The sequence below is a fragment of the Gymnodraco acuticeps genome, unplaced genomic scaffold (genome assembly GCF_902827175.1).
Source record: "Gymnodraco acuticeps unplaced genomic scaffold, fGymAcu1.1, whole genome shotgun sequence".
Lineage (NCBI taxonomy): Eukaryota > Metazoa > Chordata > Actinopteri > Perciformes > Bathydraconidae > Gymnodraco > Gymnodraco acuticeps.
Window position 1 is genome coordinate 33,021 of NW_022991981.1, and position 20,793 is coordinate 53,813.

General features: G+C 43.5%; 1 protein-coding gene across 1 annotated transcript in view; it reads left to right on the forward strand.

The window, feature by feature from the left end:
* The first annotated feature begins 6,831 nt into the window (after positions 1–6,831).
* Positions 6,832–20,793, forward strand: part of LOC117536250 (peptidase inhibitor 16-like) — a 41,399-nt gene continuing 27,437 nt past the window's right edge. The window contains exon 1 of the mRNA XM_034201044.1: positions 6,832–7,343. Coding sequence (XP_034056935.1) covers positions 7,071–7,343 — 273 coding nt within the window. The 5' untranslated portion in view covers positions 6,832–7,070. The remainder of the gene's footprint in view (positions 7,344–20,793) is intronic.

A 20,793-nucleotide genomic window follows, 5' to 3' on the forward strand; every position in this document is an offset into this window, starting at 1 on the left:
GTGATATGCTCCCAGATGACAAGTCTGAAATTCCCACGCCTGAGATCGCAAAACACTACACACATCTCAACCGGGTTGAGGACAAGATCCCTGCACTAGATTCTACTGCAGACATTCTCATCCTGCTTGGCCGAGATATACCACAGGCACATAAAGTTCTGGAGCTGTGAAATGGACCCCACAACGCCCCGTATGCTCAACGCCTCGACCTAGGTTGGGTGATCATAGGAGAAGTATGTCTTAGAAAAGCCCACAAACTAGACTGCATCAATGTCTACAGGACCAACGTGCTGATAAATGGACGTACGTCTCTTTTTGACCCTTGCAATAACACTCTGCACATCAAAGAGAGAGTGGATACTCCAACTCTTCACCACCATTTTCCAAGAGCTAAAGAGATGAACAATCTGTTCGATAAAACGGACAACCTTGGAAAAGGAGTTTTCCAGCGGACACCACATGATGACAAGGTTGCCATGTCTGTAGAATACATAATCTTCCTGGAAATAATGGACAGAGAAGTCTTCATGGATGACTCAAATAGTTGGGTAGCACCTTTACCTTTCAGAGAACAAAGACGTAAACTCCCCAACAACAGAGCACAAGCTGTCCAGCGTCTCCTGACGCTACGACACATGCTTCAAAAAAAGCCAGACATGAAGGAACATTTTATCACTTTCATGAGGAAGATCTTTGAGTCTGGTCATGCTGAACCTGCGCTCCCTCTCAGTGAAGAGCAAGAGTGTTGGTATCTACCAATCTTTGGAGTCTATCATCCACGCAAGCCAGGTCAGATTCGAGCGGTGTTCGACTCCAGTGCCAAGCAAGACGGCATCTCACTTAATGACGTTCTGTTGACTGGTCCAGATCTCAACAATACACTCTTGGGTGTCCTCACTCACTCAGGAACCTGTTGCTGTTGCTGTAGACATAGAGCAAATGTTCTACTGCTTCAAAGTTTGTGAGGAGCACCGCAACTTCTTACGTTTCCTATGGTTTGAGGACAATGACCCTGCCAAAAGAGTCAAAGAGTATCGCATGACAGTCCACGTGTTTGGCAATAGCCCCTCTCCAGCGGTTGCTATATACGGCTTAAGAAGAGCTGCCTGTCAAGACCAGGAGGAACAGGGAGAGGAGGCAAAGCGGTTCATCATGAGGAATTTTTATGTTGACGATGGACTCTCCTCTTTCCCTACTGACGACGAGGCCATTCATGTGCTGAAAAAAATCAAGAGAAATATTAGCTGATTCAAACAGACTACACAAGGTAGCTTCAAACCACAGGAAAGTGATGGAAGCCTTTCCCCCTGAGCAACGTGCTAAAGATCTGAAGGACCTTGAACTAGGAATAGATCCTCTCCCCCTGCAGATGAGTTTAGGCCTCAGCTGGAACCTTGAAACTGATACATTCACCTTCCTTGTGTCCAGGGAAGAGAAGCCTTTTACTCGTCGTGGAGTGCTCTCAACAGTCAACAGCCTGTTTGATCCCTTGGGCTTTGTGGCTCCAATAACAGTGCAAGGCAAGGCTCTACTCAGAGAATTCTGTACGGAAAACTGTGAGTGGGATGAACCATTACCTGCCGAAAAAGAGACACAGTGGAAGTCTTGGAAAGACTCACTTATGGCACTTGAGCTACTTCAGATTCCCAGGACTTACTTACCTGTTTCTTTACTATCCACACAGTTCAAATAACTTTGTGTGTTTGCGGATGCATCCACTACAGCCATCTCTGCAGTGGTCTACCTCAGAGCAATCGATAGTAAGGGACATGTTCACGTTGGATTCTGCATGGGAAAATCTAAACTAGCACCACGTCACACTCATACTGTGCCTCGTCTGGAACTTTGTGCAGCTGTGCTGGCAGTCGAACTATCTGAGCTGTTGGTAGAAGAGCTGGATATCAAAATTGACACACTGAAGTTCTACACAGACAGTAAAGTTGTGTTGGGCTACATTCACAACAGCAACCGGAGGTTCTATGTGTACGTCGCCAACAGAGTTACACGCATACGAAAGTCAACCAGTCCTGAACAGTGGCACTTCATCAGCACAGAGCACAATCCTGCAGATCATGGTACACGGTATGTACCATCTATGTTCTTAGGAGGTACAAACTGGTTTTCAGGTCCTTCCTTTCTGAAAAAAGATGAAGGAGCACCTCGTCAGGAATAGATCTTTGGGCTTGTCGAACCGGACTTGGATACAGATGTGCGCCCGGTAATTACGACTTTTGCTACAACAACCTCTGAAACGCAGATAGGTTCACACAGATTTGAACGCTTTTCCAGCTGGGAGCTACTCACCCAAGCAGTGGCCAAGCTTATCTGGAGAGTCAGATCTTGTTCCAGAGGTAAAAAGGGGGATAAGTCAAAAGCAGATGAGCTTATGCAGGCAAAAATAATAATCATCCGCTGCATTCAGCAAGAAGCCTTCAAAGGAGAAATACAGGCTCTGGTTAAAGGAGAGATGGTTTCAAACAGCCCCCTCAGAAAGCTTGATCCCATCTTGGATATAGATGATGTGGTGAGGATTGGTGGTCGTTTGTCAGCTGCTGCAATCTCTTGGGAAGAGAAAGACCCAATTATCATCCCAAAAAATCATCACATCACTACATTACTGGTGAGATATTACCACGAAAGACAAGCACACCAGGGAAGACATATCACTGAAGGGGCTGTCAGGTCAGCCGGTCTGTGGGTCCTTGGAGGAAAGAAGCTGGTATCAAGCATCATATACAAGTGTGTCACCTGTCAAAGGTTAAGAGGAAGTGTGGAAAATCAAAAAATGTCCAATTTACCTGCTGATCGTTTTACCCAAGCTCCTCCATTCACCCATGTTGGACTAGACGTATTTGGACCATGGAACGTCTGCGCTCGTCGTACCAGAGGAGGTCTCTCAGAAAACAAGCGCTGGGCCGTCATGTTTACTTGTCTAGTCACAAGGGCAGTACACATTGAGGTAGTTGAGTCTCTATCCACCTCAAGCTTCATCAATGCGCTAAGAAGATTCACTGCAATCAGGGGCCCAGTAAAGCTTTTTCGTTCGGACCGTGGGACGAACTTCGTTGGTGCTTGCAAAGAACTTGGAATAACACAAGGAAACGCTGAGCTCCAGTCCTACCTCAAAAAGCAGAGTTGTATCCATTTTGGATGCTATGTTGCTCAAGGTGCACTCTCCCAACCTTTCGCATGAAGTCCTCATCACATTGATGGCAGAAGTCACTGCTATAATGAATGCAAGACCAATAGTTCCAGTGTCATCAGATCCAGACATGCCCACTGTACTCACTCCTGCCATGTTTTTGACACAAAAAATAGACTCACTTTCAGCTCCTTCTGGAGACCTTGACCTTAAAGATCTTTACCGGAGTCAATGGAAGCAAGTCCAAAGTCTAGCTGATTCATTCTGGAAACATTGGCGACAAGAATACCTTGCAACACTACAACCAAGAAGAAAATGGCAAGCAGATAAGCCTAACTTGCAAATCGGAGACGTTGTGCTTCTGAAGGACGGACAGGTTAAAAGGAACGAATGGCCTACTGAACTTATAGTAAATACCTTACCTGGTCAAGACAACAGGGTCCGTAAAGTGGAAGTACGGGTGATTAAAGAAGGTTCTCCCAGGGTGTATTCAAGACCAGTCTCTGAAGTTGTTCTCCTTCTCAAAGGGACTTAGTGGTACATTATACCAAGCGGGGAGTGTGCTGCCCCTTTAAGAGGGCCTGCAAAGGGTTTTGGGTTTTGCACTGTGTGTCCATAAATGCTTGCCGTAGTTTCCTGTTTCTGGCTGTCTGCACATGGGTTGTTTCCTGTCAACTAAATCCTTGCTCAAATCCTAGGGTCTTTATGTCTGTAAGTAGTGATGGCAAAATGAAGCTTTGAATGAAGCGTCGAACCACTTGGACAATTGTGTCGGAAATAGGTTCATTTCTCGAAGCTTCAGTTACAGCGACCTCTCCTGGCGAATTGCAAGGCTGCAGTGGGTGTAACGGATCTTTGCCGTGAAAAATATTCGATGCACACACACACTAAGACTGAATATCATGTTCTATTTGCAATTAAAGATTGATAATTGTGTGTATTGGGTTATTGAGAAGAGACTAGAGAGTGCTGGAAATTTTTTTGGGAGGAGAGGGCCTTTTATCAGTTATTAAAGTTGAAAAGCAATGATTAAAAGTACATCCATTCCGGGCTTTGAACCAGGTGCGCGGAGGACATCACCGCATTCGGGCTGCCGGCTCTACCCACTGGGCTATCTATTCCTTAAACTATTGAACTGTTTTTATATAACTCATTATCTTTTTGTTCACAACTTCTCCACATTTCGAAGTGTTTCCCGAGCCAGAACGACCTATCTTTCTTCCTGGCTTGCTCTATAATGATATCAAATGCAATAACAACAACAACTCAACAGCAACAACGCAAACTACGACAACAACCCACACATTGCGCATTGTTTAGAGCGGTCATAAAGTGTTGAAGCGCTCAAATTCGAAGCAGTTTCAACCTGTCACCTGTCAGAATCGAGACGAGGCAGTGCATTGAATCGCGTGAATGGACCGCGAACCAGTCAAGTGATTCATTCAGGAAATGAAGCAGTTGCTGCTTCGGACGTCACATGTCACGTGATTTGAAGCAAGCTTCGAAGCACTGCTTCTATGGAATAGGAAGTCCAGGGTTGAAGCTCCGTTCGAAGCTTCAGTGTCAAACTGCCATCACTATTTGTAAGTACCATTCCATATATTGTCCGTGTATACTTAGTTGCACATTTGAATTGATTATATGCAAACATGAAGAACAATGAATGATGCTAAACTTGTTAGCCTGTGAACAGCAGTGGAAATGTTTGTAGCATTTATGCTAACAGGTACTCTGTTGTTTGGAATGTTTGTTTCAGTCTTGTTTCTTTGTTTATTTAGTGTGTAATGTGACAACGTCTTATGACTTTGGGTTTTGTTTGTATTTCAGTTTTACAAAATGGAAATGAAAATGAAAATGGAAAGGAAAATGGAACTTAATCAGTAAACATCCAAAACTGAGCTGCTGTCTCCTGGGTGTTTATTTCCGTGTTAAGCTATCTGCCAAGCCTGCAATCCGAAAAGTATTCTTGCGAGGGCTGAATAACAAGATATAATCATAACACCTCTATCAGCTGACGCCAACAGGCAGGAACAGGGAGACAGAACACAGAGCACAGCAGCCAAGGTTACAGGTGCGTGTGCTCAGTCAGGACAGTTTGAACTGATAAACTGGGTCAAAGTTATGGGCCTTGGAAAATATTTCCCCAACAGAAACGACTATTTATAAATACTTATGGCTATTTTACTAATATATATGTAGACTGTAAGTGTAAATATGCACAATAGGTGCTTTCACACCGGAGTACTTTTCCCACTTTAGTTCCGATATAGTTCCGAAATGTTGCGTTCACACCAAACAAATCCGGAACTAGACATTAGTTCATGAGAACCTTTTCACCCCCTTTTCCGTCCCTGCTAGAGAGCAGGTACTTTCGTGGGAGAAAAAGGTTCCTATGTCTGATTGGCTGGGCGGATTGCAAACCACGCCCCGTAAAACTCCCAAAAAAGTTTTGTGAAGCCGCCATTTTATTATCCTCGCATTAGCATTATTAGCATTAGCATTAGCCCAGCGCACAAACGGAGAGAGACTAACTTATGGCAACACAAAATAAAACATGGGAGCGGTGGAGATGAGCAGGTGTCGGCGTTCTGGCGATTTACTCGGAAGGCCTAACTCCGGGGACTTCCGTCCGGGGACTCCGGGTGGCAGTATACGCCGTGAAGTGGTTTGCGGCCTGCCAGTAAACCCAAAGCAGAAGAAGAAGAAGTGACGTCAGCGGCTTCATTTGCCTAATCCTCCCCCAGGGACTTATTCCGGTGTGAACGCGAACTGTACTTAAGTTCTGATGAACTAAGTTCTGATGAACAAAGTACGGCAAAGTACTTGGTGTGACAGCGCCTATTGACATTAAATTTGATCTCGTTGCACTGTCATCGCTACTATGTCTGCTTTTACTACTCTTATTTATTTATTGTGTCTATTTTCTACTGCAGTGAGAGTTGCCAAATAAATGTCGTTGTACTTTGTATGATGACAATAAAGATATATTATATTCTATTCTAATATATAATAGTATTACGGTTAAAGGAGCCCTATTCTGGAACTCCCTCTGTAGGGAACACAGGGATTTTAGCCTTTGCAGACCATTTACATGCACTAAAACCTGTATAACACACAGCAGGAAAGGGAAACCCCCAAAAGCACAATAGGGCCTCTTTAAATACTTTAAGTACTTTATCCTGGTTATCCTTACATCTATTTTTAATTTTGGGAACTTTTGCTGTGACAGTGTTTGTCTGTGTATAGTTTTATATGTTCAGTGTCCAGTGTCCAGTATCCTTCCTCCATTTAAAAGAAAAATGTAGCCATATTCACTAAACGTTCATGTGCATATTTATTGTGATTAAATCTGAGCCGACATTATCCCCTGGATGTGGTGCCGATAAATCTGAAATGGACAAAGGGAAAAGAAAAGAGAGAAAGAACAGAAGAGAGGAGGAGAGAGTTTGACACAGAGAATATGGAGGGTGAGAGGATTGAGGGGGGGTGCGTTTGTTTCGCGTACCAGTCGGAGCAGTGTGTGAAATGTGAACTGTGTGTGTGTGTGTGTGTGTGTGTGTGTGTGTGTGTGTGTGTGTGTGTGTGTGTGTGTGTGTGTGTGAGTGTGTGTGTGTGTTTGAGTAGGGGAGGATCCTCTTGCTCTTAAAGCCGGGTCAGAAACAGAGAGATCTGCAGAGCTGAGAGTGAGAGGCACTGACAAGGGAACACACACTTTTACTGACTCTTGAACACACACAAACACACACACACACTCACAGAAACAAAAACAATTGGCCTATTGTACACACACACACACACACACACACACACACACACACACATACATACACACACACACAGACAAACACAGTTGTCACACACATACACATTTTGCTGGACCCTGGACTGACCTCTTAAGGATACGTCCCTCAGGATACTGTTTCCCATCATGCACCAGGGGGTCCCCACCCAGCAGGGGGTCTCTACCCGAAGGACTACTCAGGACGAAGGCTCATGGAGCTCCAGGTCGAGGAGGGGGTCTTCGTGCCGGAGCCTTTGCCCGCCGAGCGGAGCTCCTCTCTGGGCCTGGCTCCTGCTCGGGGCCCTGCTGGTTCCTGGAGCCTGGAGCTTTCTGAACGAGGAGCAGGAGGAGCTGCTGGTGGAGCTCCACAACCATTACAGAGGACAGGTGTCCCCCAGCGCCTCCGCCATGATGCCTCTGGTAAGACACAGTATAAATCTGTTTATATCCTTATACTGTCTATAGCATACTATCATTATACTGTCAATACCGTTCATACTTCATCTGTTTATAGCCTATTTATAATTATTCATTCATATCATGTAGACACTTGCACTGTTATTTTGCACTTCTGGTCAGATGCCAAACTCCATTTCGTTACTAGTGCCTGTACTATGCATGACCCCAAAAATGTACATCAATCAATAGAGAGGAGTTAAAAAGATGAGTGAAATAATGAGCACTTTTCTTCGATTAAGTACCAGATAAAATACCTCTATGTACGTTTTCGTCCATTTGCTGCAAAGATCATCTGTAAAGGCATTTGGTTTTTAGCATTGTCTTGCATGACCCCAAATTAGATCAGAATCAGAAACATGTTTATCACCAGGTAGGTTTACACGTAAGAGGAATTTGACTTGATGTCGTGGTGCATACATAAAAGTAAAACAAGAATTAAAAACACAGGCAGAGAACTAGAAAAATATTACAAACAATTAAAAAAATCAAGACAGGAGTTAAAAAGACGAGTGAAATAATGAGCACTTTTAGCACAGTATGAAGTACCAGATAAAATACCTCTGATAAGTTTCCTCCATTTGCTGCCAAGATAATCTGTAAAGGCATTTGGTTTTTATGTTGAGTCAGAATTCATTCTTTTTGTGGGTAAATAATTCCCCGTAAAAAGGGACATTAATGCTTTCTTAAGTTTCTCTTTGTGCAGCTACTTGATATGAAAAGGACAGTCAGTTTGAGTCTTACGAAAGATTTAATTCGATTTTTTTAAAAGTTGTGCAGTACTGCATATCATATTCACTAACATATTATATACAGAAAATGACAGGAGAAACCTTGCAAGCAACACAAATAATGAGAATAGACACACCTACCATAAGATAAGCAGGGCTTTATAAAGCGAAGATGATCAATTAGGGCGGTCAATCAAATAGATAAGACACTTTTTTTTAAGGTGAAACAATAAATGAATGGAGTCCAAAGAACCCCCTAACATCAAAAGAGCCAGAGGAAACAGTTTAAAGTCTCTGCAGTCATGATTTAAATTCCAAGAAAAGACCACATTCTGCAGCTTTTAATTTAATAGTAGATGGTTTCAGTCAAAAGAAGAAGTTTTAAATGAAACTGTTGACAGTGAAAGTCACTCTGAGTAATCCACAGAGGTCAGAAACAGATGCTGCTTTTGAGTTATACTAATCTAATATGTCAGGGTTTGGAGCACCATGAATCCTTGAGTCATTGAGCCTAATTACGTGGTGATGGTCTGATATAACCTCAGCGAGTCACACTGCAGGTCTTTGTGTGTCACGGTGCAATACATATCTGGACTTTTGTGATAACATATATCCTGAATATTGTGTTTTATTGTTACGTTATGGGGTTTTCCCTTTCCTGTAGTGTGTTACAGGTTTGTGTGCATGTAAATGGTCTGCAGAGGATAAAATCCCTGTGTTCTGTGCCTCCATTGGACTCCTTTGGGACATCAATTTATAACATTTGCGCTAAGGCTAAGGGGCGGGACGTCGCTATACAGTTGACCGATCGCAAAAGAACCGGCCAGCTAACCAATCGGAGCAGACTGGGCTCTGGTTTCAATTTAACTGTTTTATTATCTGTCTTCATTCAGGCATCATATCTACATTACTGATGGTCATTTATCAAAATATCTCATTGTGTACTGTAATTGTTTAATGAAAGCATCAATAGTCAACCACACAATATCTATACTGAGGTATTTGCTCAGAGAAAGCGTGATATTTGATTTCATTCATATTGCCCAGTCCTATGATTGGGTGACCAGCCCCTTGGAAATAGGTAATTGTACTCATCAAACTAGCCAACTAAGGACGGAGGGATACATCCGCTTTCCAATCGCTGTAAGTCTCCAAATATCGAACGCTTTTGGTACCAAATCACAGCATGACTTTGTTATATGTTCCTCAAGATGTTAAAGGTCTTAATATGGCGTTTTCAAGCTCATTTTGACCAATTCTACAGTGATCAAAATGTTAGAATTTAGCAGCAAATCTTTGTAAGAACAAAGTGGTAATGATGCAACAACTCATGAGATATATTGAAGCACGAGGATATACCTGTATCATTAAGCTCTAAGGACTTATAAACATCTAGATTTGCATGGTTTTGGCGCCTAATCAAACCATAACGTTTATCACAGATTAATAACTTGAGAACATTGACACTCAGTACTGAGCTGTCCCTCAATTCATCTGTAGATCCAAGCTTTCATATGATGTTCACCACTTAAATGAGAAATGTGTTTTTCACCTGCATTATCCTCCTAAATATATAAAAAAGACAACATTTGGTCTATGTACTGTAGGTCTCTAAGGGATACCATAATAATGCAACAAATGAATATGCAATAAAGTATCACTATAATTAAACTGCGAAGAACACAACTGCCAATTCTGAATGTACAACTCAACTAAAAGAAGTCAACATGTTTCCACAAAGATGAAATCATTTAGTTTTTTTAATGTTCTTGGAGATGTCTCTCCAAATTGTTTTCTAATTGCCTCCAGCTGGTTTGTTTCTGTGGTACATTGTGTTGTTTTGAGAACAGTGTCTAAACATTGTGGGGGACTAGAGGAAGGAGGAGGTAGACACAAAGGAAAGGAGACAAGGGAACAGGAAGTAAAGTAGTTCTCAGTTTTCCAAACAGAATCTCTGGAGCTGTTTGTCTGAAACTTGCTCTGTCTTGTTTTAATTATCTTTGTTTTAATCTGTTTTCACGTCCCTTAACAACATCTTGTTTTTCCGTTTCTCTTCACTAGTCAGCTCTCTTTCTTGGACAGGACTTTCACTTGTACTGAGGATGTTGTTAGTTTTAATACTTTTACTGAAGTTCAAGATCTGAGTATTTAGTCAAAGTATTAACCCTAAATGTAGTTTATTAATAAGTCTATTATGGCTCCAACATACTAATAAATACATGTACTATTACTTTTGGACCAACACTAAAGGCACTTAACTCTTTGTCCTAAAGGGATTTTCAAGACGTTTTCCATTTGTCACAACATTGCTCCTGACTTGTCTTCAGTTTGTGACTCTGGGATGGATTTCAGGTGAACTGACGGTCAGATGAAATCTCTGAGTGGGAGCTCGGGCAGGTTGGAGCCGGCGGGATGCTTTGGTTTAGTCGGTGGACCAGAGAGAAGCTGCTTTTACTCCTTATGGAGATGTGAGGATGTGCTTTTATGGCTGTGGATGTCAGAAAATACTTTTACATTAGTGTACGAGTGTGGTCGCTTGGATCGAATTACAACCTCTTCCAAAACCTGTTTTTCAAAACTTGTGTAACTTTGGAGTGACATTACATTTACACTATAGTTGCGTCCTCTTGCTGTCAATATACAAGTACACATATATTGTCTGTAAAGATCTGAGACCCTGATTGAACTAGCAGGTGAAACATTTCCAACAAGGTGTTTTTCCCACTGTGGAGATAAGTGGGCTAGGAGAGGATGATGATTCCTCTTCATCTGAACCTTCATTTTATTACAGAGATAAGTATCACATCATCTAAAAAGAACGTCAAAACCTATTCGGGTCGGACTCAGCTTAGAATAAACTTGATTTGTTTTAAAGTTTAAAAGAATATATACCCATCAATGTGTGCACTGATTCTCCAAAGAGCCTTCCTGTTAGCAAGCTTGTGCAAACACTCAGAAAACCTGCGTCTGCCAGATGGAAATATATGCGCAAACAAAACCACAACAAAAATGTAAAGCTAATCTCTTAAAGGTGTAGCTACCTGGAGAGTTGCCTTGTTTCCCTTGGTGCAAACATGACATTTTAAAGATATTTACGTCCCAGCCCGATTACATTCAGCGCAGATCTGCCCCATTGTGGATCTTCTTTTTAATTCTTGAGATTCATACAGCATGCACACAACTATGTTAACAATTTAGCTCATGTTAAAGCTATTTGTCGTTGAACACACATAATTAAAATCCAAGTGTCAGTGCTGTACAGAGGGTTCTTACACCTTTTCCAAAGTCAAATTCAAGCACTTTTCAAGCATTTTCAAGGTGCATTTTCCAGCTTTTCAAGCATCTCACAGCTGTTGTAAATTACATATTTATATACACATACTCAAATGATTATTTCCCTACCTCACATTAAATCAGATGTTCTTTATGCTATAAACAACCAAATGTGTGTTTCGTGATAGCATTAGAAACAAGGATGAAAAATTAAAGAAAAGAAAACTAAGTTTAATATTTCAAAAGGAGTGACCTGTACGTAGACTGGGCCTCCCATATAACCTGTCTGAGCCAATATAAAACAATCAGCCAAATAACTTTTCAATACATTATTGATTACTATTTTTGAGGTACTTTTATGTTGGAAGTGAACATAAGTCAGAGGTAAAAAGGTGCATTCACACCGCATTACTTTTCCCACAAAGGTTCATGAGAACTTAGTTCATGAGAACTCTTTAGTTCTCATGAACTAAGTACAGATCGCATTCACACCGGAATAAGTCCCTGGGGGAGGATTAGGCAAATGAAGCCGCTGACGTCACTTCTTCTTCTTCTGCTTTGGGTTTACTGGCAGGCCGCAAACCACTTCACGGCGTATACTGCCGCCCAAAGTCCCCGGCCGGAAGTCCCCGGAGTTGGGGACTGGCTTCAGTAGAAGCTGCTGGGACTCCCAGCTGCTTCTACTGAAGCCTTCCGAGTAAATCGCCAGAACGCCGACACCTCCTCATCTCCACCGCTCCCATGTTTTATTTTGTGTTGCCATAAGTTAGTCTCTCTGCGTTTCTGCGCTGGGCTAATGCTAATAATGCTAATGCGAGGATAATAAAATGGCGGCTTCACAAAACTTTTTGGTAGTTTTACGGGGCGTGGTTTGCAATCCGCCCAGCCAATCAGAAATATAGCTCTTTTCTCACAAAAGAGCCGCACGAAAGTCCCTGCTCTCTAGCAGGGACTTTCGTGGGGGTAAAAAGGTTCTCATGAACTAATTTTAGTACCGGCTCTTTTTGGTGTGAACGCGACAAAAGAGTTCTCATGAACTAAGTTCTCATGAACCTTTGTGGGAAAAGTACTGCGGTGTGAATGCGCCTAATGGTGTACTTTTCCTCCACTACATGTATTTAATACCTTTAGTTACTTCACAGATGTGGATGAATGATGTGAAATATAATCAAGTGTTAAATCAGACTTTAGTTCCACCTGGAGTAAATTCACAAGGTAATTTTGACTACTCAAGACACCTGACTTATACATCTTCAGAGGAAGACTGTGTTCGTTCTACAATTACATGGGATTAAAGCTAAATGTAGTTTTACTTGTATAATACTTCAATTTTATATAAAAGACAGTTTGTTTTCATCTGTTTTCAAATAAACAAAGTATTGGCTTTCAGAATATTAAACTTGTTTCGGCAAATTCAGATGATAAATACAACTTTGAAGCTTCGGCATAATTACAAGCAGAGAACGGAGTAATGTAACATCACAGCAAGCATAACAACAGCCGGTGTTTCTTATGAGTGTTTCCCCGGTACACAAACGCAAAAATACACACACACACACACACACACACACTCGCGAGTTTCCCCCAGACCAGTAATACAAACGAAAATGTGTCTTCGGGTCAATGTGACTGATTTCGATAGAGCAAGTTACATTTGGTTTAGGTACGAAACATACTACCAGTAGAAATACATTGCTTTCAAAATCGCTCTGTGTTGAATCAATAGATTATATTTCGTGACTATAACACAAAATGCCGTGAGTGCTTCATCCTCTGAACACTAGTGATGGGAATTCCGGCTCTTCTTGGTGAGCCGGATCATTTGGCTCGGCTCACCAAGAAGAGCCGGCTCTTTCGGCTCCCAAACGGCTCTTCAGTTTACCACATATTATACCTTTTAATTAAATCAAATGTAGCCCTGTTTTGACTAATGATTTATATGTGTACACATATATCACTTAAATTATTCAATACATCCTTTGTACTGAAGTATTCAAAAGTAAAAATTACATGTTTCATATAAATGATTTGCTGTGGCCAATTGTTTTCATTGCATTTACAGACACGTGCAACTCTCTGATACCACCCAATGAATGCATTGACTTGCTTGTAGAACCACGCTACACAAAACAAATAGCAACACCTATAACAACTATTTAAAAGAAAAGGGGCTACTGTATCGACCTATATAAAGTATATAAATATAGTTTTTTTATATAAAAAAATATAGAAGACTATATAGACCAAAAAGATCCTGCATTTTAGCCATGCCTCATTTCGCTCTATTTGATCTTTCCAGCGCTGTTTTGGCAGGGGGCTGATTCTGTGAGCTGCAGCTGACCACGCCCCCCTGCAGGAGAGGGGAGCGTGCTTTGAGATCAGCTGCTGGGCTGTCAGAAGAGGGGGAGCAAAAGAGATCTTCGTCCTCCGTGTTTTATTCTTATAGAAGTAAGAAGAGAAGTAACGGGGCAGAAACCCTCCTTTTTACGCAGCGGTCCAGACATAGACATCAAACGGCGACACATATTCAGTTGCCAGTTACTTTGGCATTAGGGCAGGGATATCTAGATACTTTCCAAGGTTTGACATAATGAATTGTGCTACTTTTAAAGCAAGCAACGATGTTTTCAAATCTGTAATCAAAAAGCTCCTCAAAAACACTATCGAAGCAGTTCCTGCCGTTGCTACGTTAGTTCACTTCAAACAGTAACAACGGACTACTTTTCTTAGCGGATGCATGTCAATTTAAATCAATACATTGTAGTGCCGAGAGATAGGGAGTCGGAGGCGGTGCAATGGAGGTACAAAGCTTGCTTCAATGAGCAGCAGAAATGTAGATGTTAGGGATGTGCATCTCCATCACTGAGGCCGATGCGATGCGCATCTCGATACGTTGCCACGATACGATACATTAACGATACATTTGAAAGACCAGGCGATGCGATACGATACGATTCACCCCTGTTGCGATACAGTTCGATACGATTTGATTCAACATTGTGCGATTCGGTGCGATACGATACGATTCAACACGATACAAAAATAATGATACTTCAATATGGTACGACAGAGGATTTTTGTTTTATTCCTTATATACAGTAGTGCTGTAGCGACGCGTCGACAACGTCGACTTCAAAATATCGTCGACGACATATTTCCGCGTCGACGCGTCGCTACACACACGTGGGTCACCCAAAGCAACAAGCAGTTCGCAATCGCACTTCAAACACAATGGAGACTGAAACGGCTACCACCTCCTCCTCACAGGATTGCGCACGAAGCCCCCAAACGAAAACATCTCGCCCTAGGTCTTCAAAAGCATGGGAATATTTTAAAGTTAGTCCAAAACGCAAAGATATTTATATATGTATATCTCACTGAGACTGCTGCATAGCCTAGCAGAAGCAGCAGCTAGCTGTGGTGGCTACCATTAGCAGCTAGCATTTGCTCTCCGATTTTTTACATAAAATGGAATTATGGATTATAAATTCAATCATTTTTGTATACATAGACGTTAAGAACCTATGGATTAACCGATTCAGCCGCGTTTTTTCTCATTTTAATGCCATTGAACACGTCTTTTGATCAGATTGACAGCTACGGTGAGACGATCTCCCTAGAAGCTCTGTGAAGGTACGTGTTGTGATGACTGTATTTGCTTCCCCTGTCGCGAGTCCAGATCACTCAGTGATGATACTATGTACCTACATAATCTGTGGAGTCTCAGCTTTAATCGGATATCTTGTATGTGCAGCTACGATAAGTAATAAGGGTACTTTTATCTTGAGTTCTGTGCCAATGTCCGTTAGCATTTTTCGCTCAGGGGTCATTTAGATGCTTCTTATGAGACTTGTGTTTTGTTTTGGTAAACATGGTTTGTATCGTCAGTTAGCTGAGATTATTTCCGTTAATCTGGTATAACACATTAATAGGTTCTTAAATATTAAGATCCCCTGAGACACAGTATCGTGAAAAAACATTTTTTTTACATTACGTTTTTTTTACATTACGTTTTTTATGAATTGAACAACAGAAAAATAATCGTTAGATTAGTCGACTAATCGATCAAATAATCGCCCGATTAATCGGTTTTAAAAATAATCGTTTCCCCCCAGCACTAATATACAGCAAATCATACATTAACAAAAAAGTGATTTACATATTTGGTACTGCACATCCCATCATGCCGTTTATTTTTTTACCTTTAAAAGCTCTCCAGAGTAGGCTACAGTACAATTGTATAACACCTCACAGTTAAACAATGTAAGGAGGCATTGCTCATGATTAACAATGTGCAAATAACAGCTACCATTGTGCAATGCCCATACAGCTGCCAGCCTGATGTGCTTAACACTCATCCATAGGCTAACTCATCAGTGAGCAGAAAGCATTGGGTTCTATATGAACAATAAATAATACAAATAACCTTTCACAAACAGGTATTTCATAACTGCTTACAGTAAGGAAGACATTTAAACTATTATTGGCAGTCACAGGCTGCTGTAAACTAAACACCACTCTCTCTGACAGAACACCTCACTGAGTGATTTAACTCATATGTCTAACTTTCAGGTTTCTCTTTTCAGCCGCAGACCCCATGTCGCCTCTTTATGTGCGTCGCTAAGTTCCTCGTACTACTTGTGTACTTTAAAGCGGCTCGGCATCGTTAACAATTTGCGAGCGATTTTTCAAGTTGACCGTCTGTAGTATATAGTGCCGCACACATAATACCATCAGGACGTTACTGATGGGGTGCGGCTGCAGAGTGATACTGTGTGTATGCAAGCCCGCATCTAGGACGGATCTATGTATCATGGCTGTAGACCTGTTAAGTAATAAAGATACCTCATACAAAGGTCTACGGATACCTTATTACTCTCCATGACCTGCGATCAACTATATAGCATAAAGGACTATTACACCGTCTTTCTTGAACAATCCGAAGTGTTGCCAAACGTTTGATTTGTAGGTATTTTTCGGTGCGCTGTGTTTCTCTTTCTCCTCAACTTCCGTGTGTGTTGATAACTGAGACTCTCGGCCTCCGTAGTGGCGAAGCAAATATCAAAGATAGTCTCTGTTTAGCGTTGACAAGATGAGGGGATTTTATATGAATGAATCGGTTTTTTACCGATGCAAAGACGCTACGCAATCGATGCATCGCGAGTTCAACCCGGTTCAACCCAAACTGTAGCCGATGTGCACTCTTTCAACCGGTGCACTCGCATCTTGAACGTTTATGCCGGTGCACCGATGCGAATCGGTGAATCTTAACATCTCTAGTAGATGTTGTTGGGTCGCAGCCCGGGACGACAAGAGAAAGAGCCAGGAGGGCACACAACATATATAGATAACAACACATATATGTCCGTGTGGAAACAATAGCCCCAACTGTAGTTCCATGTATGAATTATGTCCCAGTGTATTAATAGGTGGTCACCACACAAGCCCCCCCAGAATTCAAACATGGCAAAAAAAATCCTCGCGTCCGTGGAGGAAGCACCACAGGGGCCGAGGAGGGTGGGGCCGCAGGTGAGGACCGGGCCATGGAACGGGCCACGAAAGGGGGCCGCAGGAGAGGGCAGGGGCCCTAACGAGGGCGAGGGCACCCACACCGGGGGCGGGCCGTCGTAAGGGGGCCGCAGTAGGTGTCGCGGAGAACCCAGCAGGAAAGAGCGCAACCCGGCCGCAGGCAGACGCACAACGGCGGCGGGCAAGAAGTCCTCGGCAGGCGTCGAGGTATCCCCGGAAGAGAGGAGCAGTCCCCCCGGGAGGAAGGAGCGCAACCCGGCCGCAGGCAGACGTGCAACGGCGGCGGGCACGAAGTCCTCGGCAGGTGTCGAGGTATCCCCGGGAAGCAGGAGAGCAACCCGGCCGCAGGCAGACGTGCCGCGGCGGCGGGCATGAAGTCCTCAGCAGGCGCTGAGGCATCCCCGGGAAGCAGGAGAGGCCAGACAGGGTCCCGGAGCGCGCCACCCATGGGCCGATGGAGCATGGACGACGTCCGGAACTGTCGAGGCGAGAGGGGGTCCAGGAGTGCGCCACCCAGGCGCCGATGAACGTGAGTGGCGTCTGGATATCCCCGGAAGGCAGGAGAGGCCAGACAGGCTCCGGAGCGCGCCACCCACGGGCCGATGGCAGCATGGGCGACGTCCAAAACCGTCGAGGCGAGACGGGGTCCAGGAGTGCACCACCCAGGCGTCGATGAAAACGTGAGTGGCGTCTGGAACCGCCGTGGAGGTGGTGAAAAATGTGAGAGTGTCCACATGAGGTCAACCGGCTGGTCGAACCTCCTCTCCGGCACCAGAAAAAAAAAAAAAAACTCAAAAGGGTAGATAGCCGTTAGCTGTTGCCGTTAGCTGGCAGCCATCGGTAGCTGCTAGCCGTAGTTAGCCAACGTGGTTAGCTGCTAGTTGTCGTTAGCTAGCGCAGCTGGGACGTGCAGCCGCACGCCCCGAAGAAACCCCACGAGGCAGCAATCGGGTTCATCCCTACCCAGCAGGTCGTGCATCGTCCCCTCTGTAGTCGGAAGGCAGATGCGGGAATGACGAGCAACATCCCCAGCCATTCGGCGAGGCGCGCACCGAGCCTCAGTCCGCGTGCCTGTAGCAGCTACGGTCGACTCCAAAAAATCCCCGGCATTTCGAGAAAGAAACCTGGGTTTCCTTTGCCGTGTTCGGGTCCGTCTCGGAAACTTCCCAAGACGCTGTCGGGGTCACCAATGTAGTGCCGAGAGATAGGGAGTCGGAGGCGGTGCAATGGAGGTACAAAGCTTGCTTTAATGAGCAGCAGAAATGTAGATGTTGTTGGGTCGCAGCCCGGGACGACAAGAGAAAGAGCCAGGAGGGCACACAACATATATAGATAACAACACATATATGTCCGTGTGGAAACAATAGCCCCAACTGTAGTTCCATGTATGAATTATGTCCCAGTGTATTAATAGGTGGTCACCACAACATAAAACTATTTTTTAAATCAATAAAATCATTTTCTAAATCCATAAAAGCATTTCAATTAATATTGGGAGTCATGTCGTTACTTTGTTGAGAATGTGGCCATGTAATAAGCGGGATAATGTGCACATTGCATAATGTGCCTTCAAGCCGATCTAGATCCCTCAAACAAAAAACCGGCTCGTTTATCCCCTGCAATTATTATTATCCCTCAATCGAGTTCGCTATTCAGCTAGCAAACGTTAGCTTAAACAAACGTAACATGCAACGTTAGTCTAATCTAAAATGCTCTACTACGGCGTACCTTTCATGTGGCTCGTCAGCGCAGACTCTCGCATCGTTATGTTTGCAAACTTTGCAGGAGGCTACTCGTGGGCTTGACCCTTGTCTTAGCCGTGGCTTGTATTTGTCTTCTGCTAGCCAACGCTCGTTTGAAACGGCAACCTCCTGGCACACAGTCATCTATCACTCATCAGAATGCCCAGGTCACACGTAACACAAACACTTGCAGGTCGCGCGCATAGCGCGGGAAGGTGCAGCGGAGCTGTTTTATGTAGAAGCGAAGCAATTCTTTTCTTTTAATCTAAAAAGCGAACTATTCAGTCAGACAGCAATTTATTGTAAAGTAAAGCATTTACATTTTCAAGCACTTGATCTCAATTTCAAGCACCATTCCCAAAATTCAAGCACTTTCCCAACCTTGAAAACACCACGTCAAATTTCAAGCATTTTCAAGGATTTCAAGCACCCGTATGAACCCTGTGTACAGAGGGCAAGATTAGCACCAAATGTTGTGCAGGTGATGCCAAGACAACGTATCCTGACAATCTCTTTCAGTTTCATGAATATGCATCTTCCCCTCGGGACGAATTTTAATTTAATCTAGCGCCATGATCAGGTCAACATCTTAATGCAAATAAGGGGTTCCTACAAAATCCTCTTCAATAATCACACACATTTAGACAGCACCTCAGACACAGCGAGATGTTGCCTTTGCATTAAACCCATCCTGGTATTAGGAGCAGTTATTATACGCCGACACCTCCTCATCTCCACCGCTCCCATGTTTTGTGTTGCCATAAATTAGTCTCTCTGCGTTTCTGCGCTGGACTAATGCTAATGCTAATAATGCTAATGCGAGGATAATAAAATGGCGGCTTCACAAAACTTTTTGGGAGTTTTACGCGGCGTGGTTTGCATTCCGACCAGCCAATCAGGAATAGGAACCTTTTTCTCCCATGAAAGTACCTGCTGTCTATACCTCATTCACACCAACGTTGTTTCAGAGCCGGTTCAGAGCTGGAGCTTGAAAAGCACCGGGTTTTCCTGTTCACACCGCAGCGGAGCAGCCTCTTAGCTCCGGAATCTGGTTCATTTCGAAAATTGTCCGGCCAGAGCAAAAGCACCACATACGTCACGCTTACGTCGAGGCGGGGGCAGGGGCGGGATCAACTCCTGAACAACAACAAAAAGCCGGCTTATCCAGCTTATACACAATGATGGAGAAACTTAACAAGCAGCAGTGGTCCACTGAAGAGACCAGCTACCTACTGGGAATCTGGTCTTCCGAAGAGGTACAGAGGAAGCTGGAGCACAATCGGCCATTGTTGTTGTTGTCGGTGTCAGCTGTGAGGGGTTTCCGTGCGGTTTGGCTTTATGAAGCAGGCACGCAAACGATGACGCAATGACGCAGCACAAGTCGGACTCTGGGCAGTGTGAAAAGAGCCGGAGCTAAACCGAAGAACCGGTTCTGAACCTGAAAAGCTCTAGCTCTCAGCTTGAACCGGATTTGCGTTGGTGTGAATGAGGTCGGAAAAGGGGGTAAAAAAGGTTCTCATGAACTAATTTAGTTCAGGGGGCTTTTTGGTGTGAACGCAAATATATCTGAGTTCTGATTAACTATTGTGGGAAAAGTACTCCGGTGTGAACGCGCCATATGTGTCCAATAATGTGGATTATGACCAAATACCGGAAGAACTAATTACATTCCCATAAACCTCAGCTGATAAAACGTAATAAGCCAAAAATAAAACTTCCTCTGGCACACAAGTAGATACAACCCTTGCAGTTTGAGTGCCTCGGATCAGAATCTTTAGCAATTCCCTCTGAGCAGAACTAGTTTCCTAATAAAACACGTTTTGTTCAGGTGAGCAGATCAGGGTCATCGCTTTCTAAATGGTATATAAAGTGATTTAAAAAGGCCTCAGAAATGCTGAGTAAATGTCAGCCTGAGTTCCAGGAACAGACGGGTGTTTCCCTCTGAAGACTCCCTCCAGATTATAACGTAAGTGTCAGAGGAGGAACGCAGTGGGGAAATCATCCTGGACGACAGACAGGGTTGAGCAACAAGAGGAGGAGGAGGAGTGTTGGGCAAGACGAGGAGCACAATGTTTGGATAGAGAGAAATTAAAATTAGGTAGTGAATGAATGAGCACCCAGAGGAATGTGCGTGTTTGT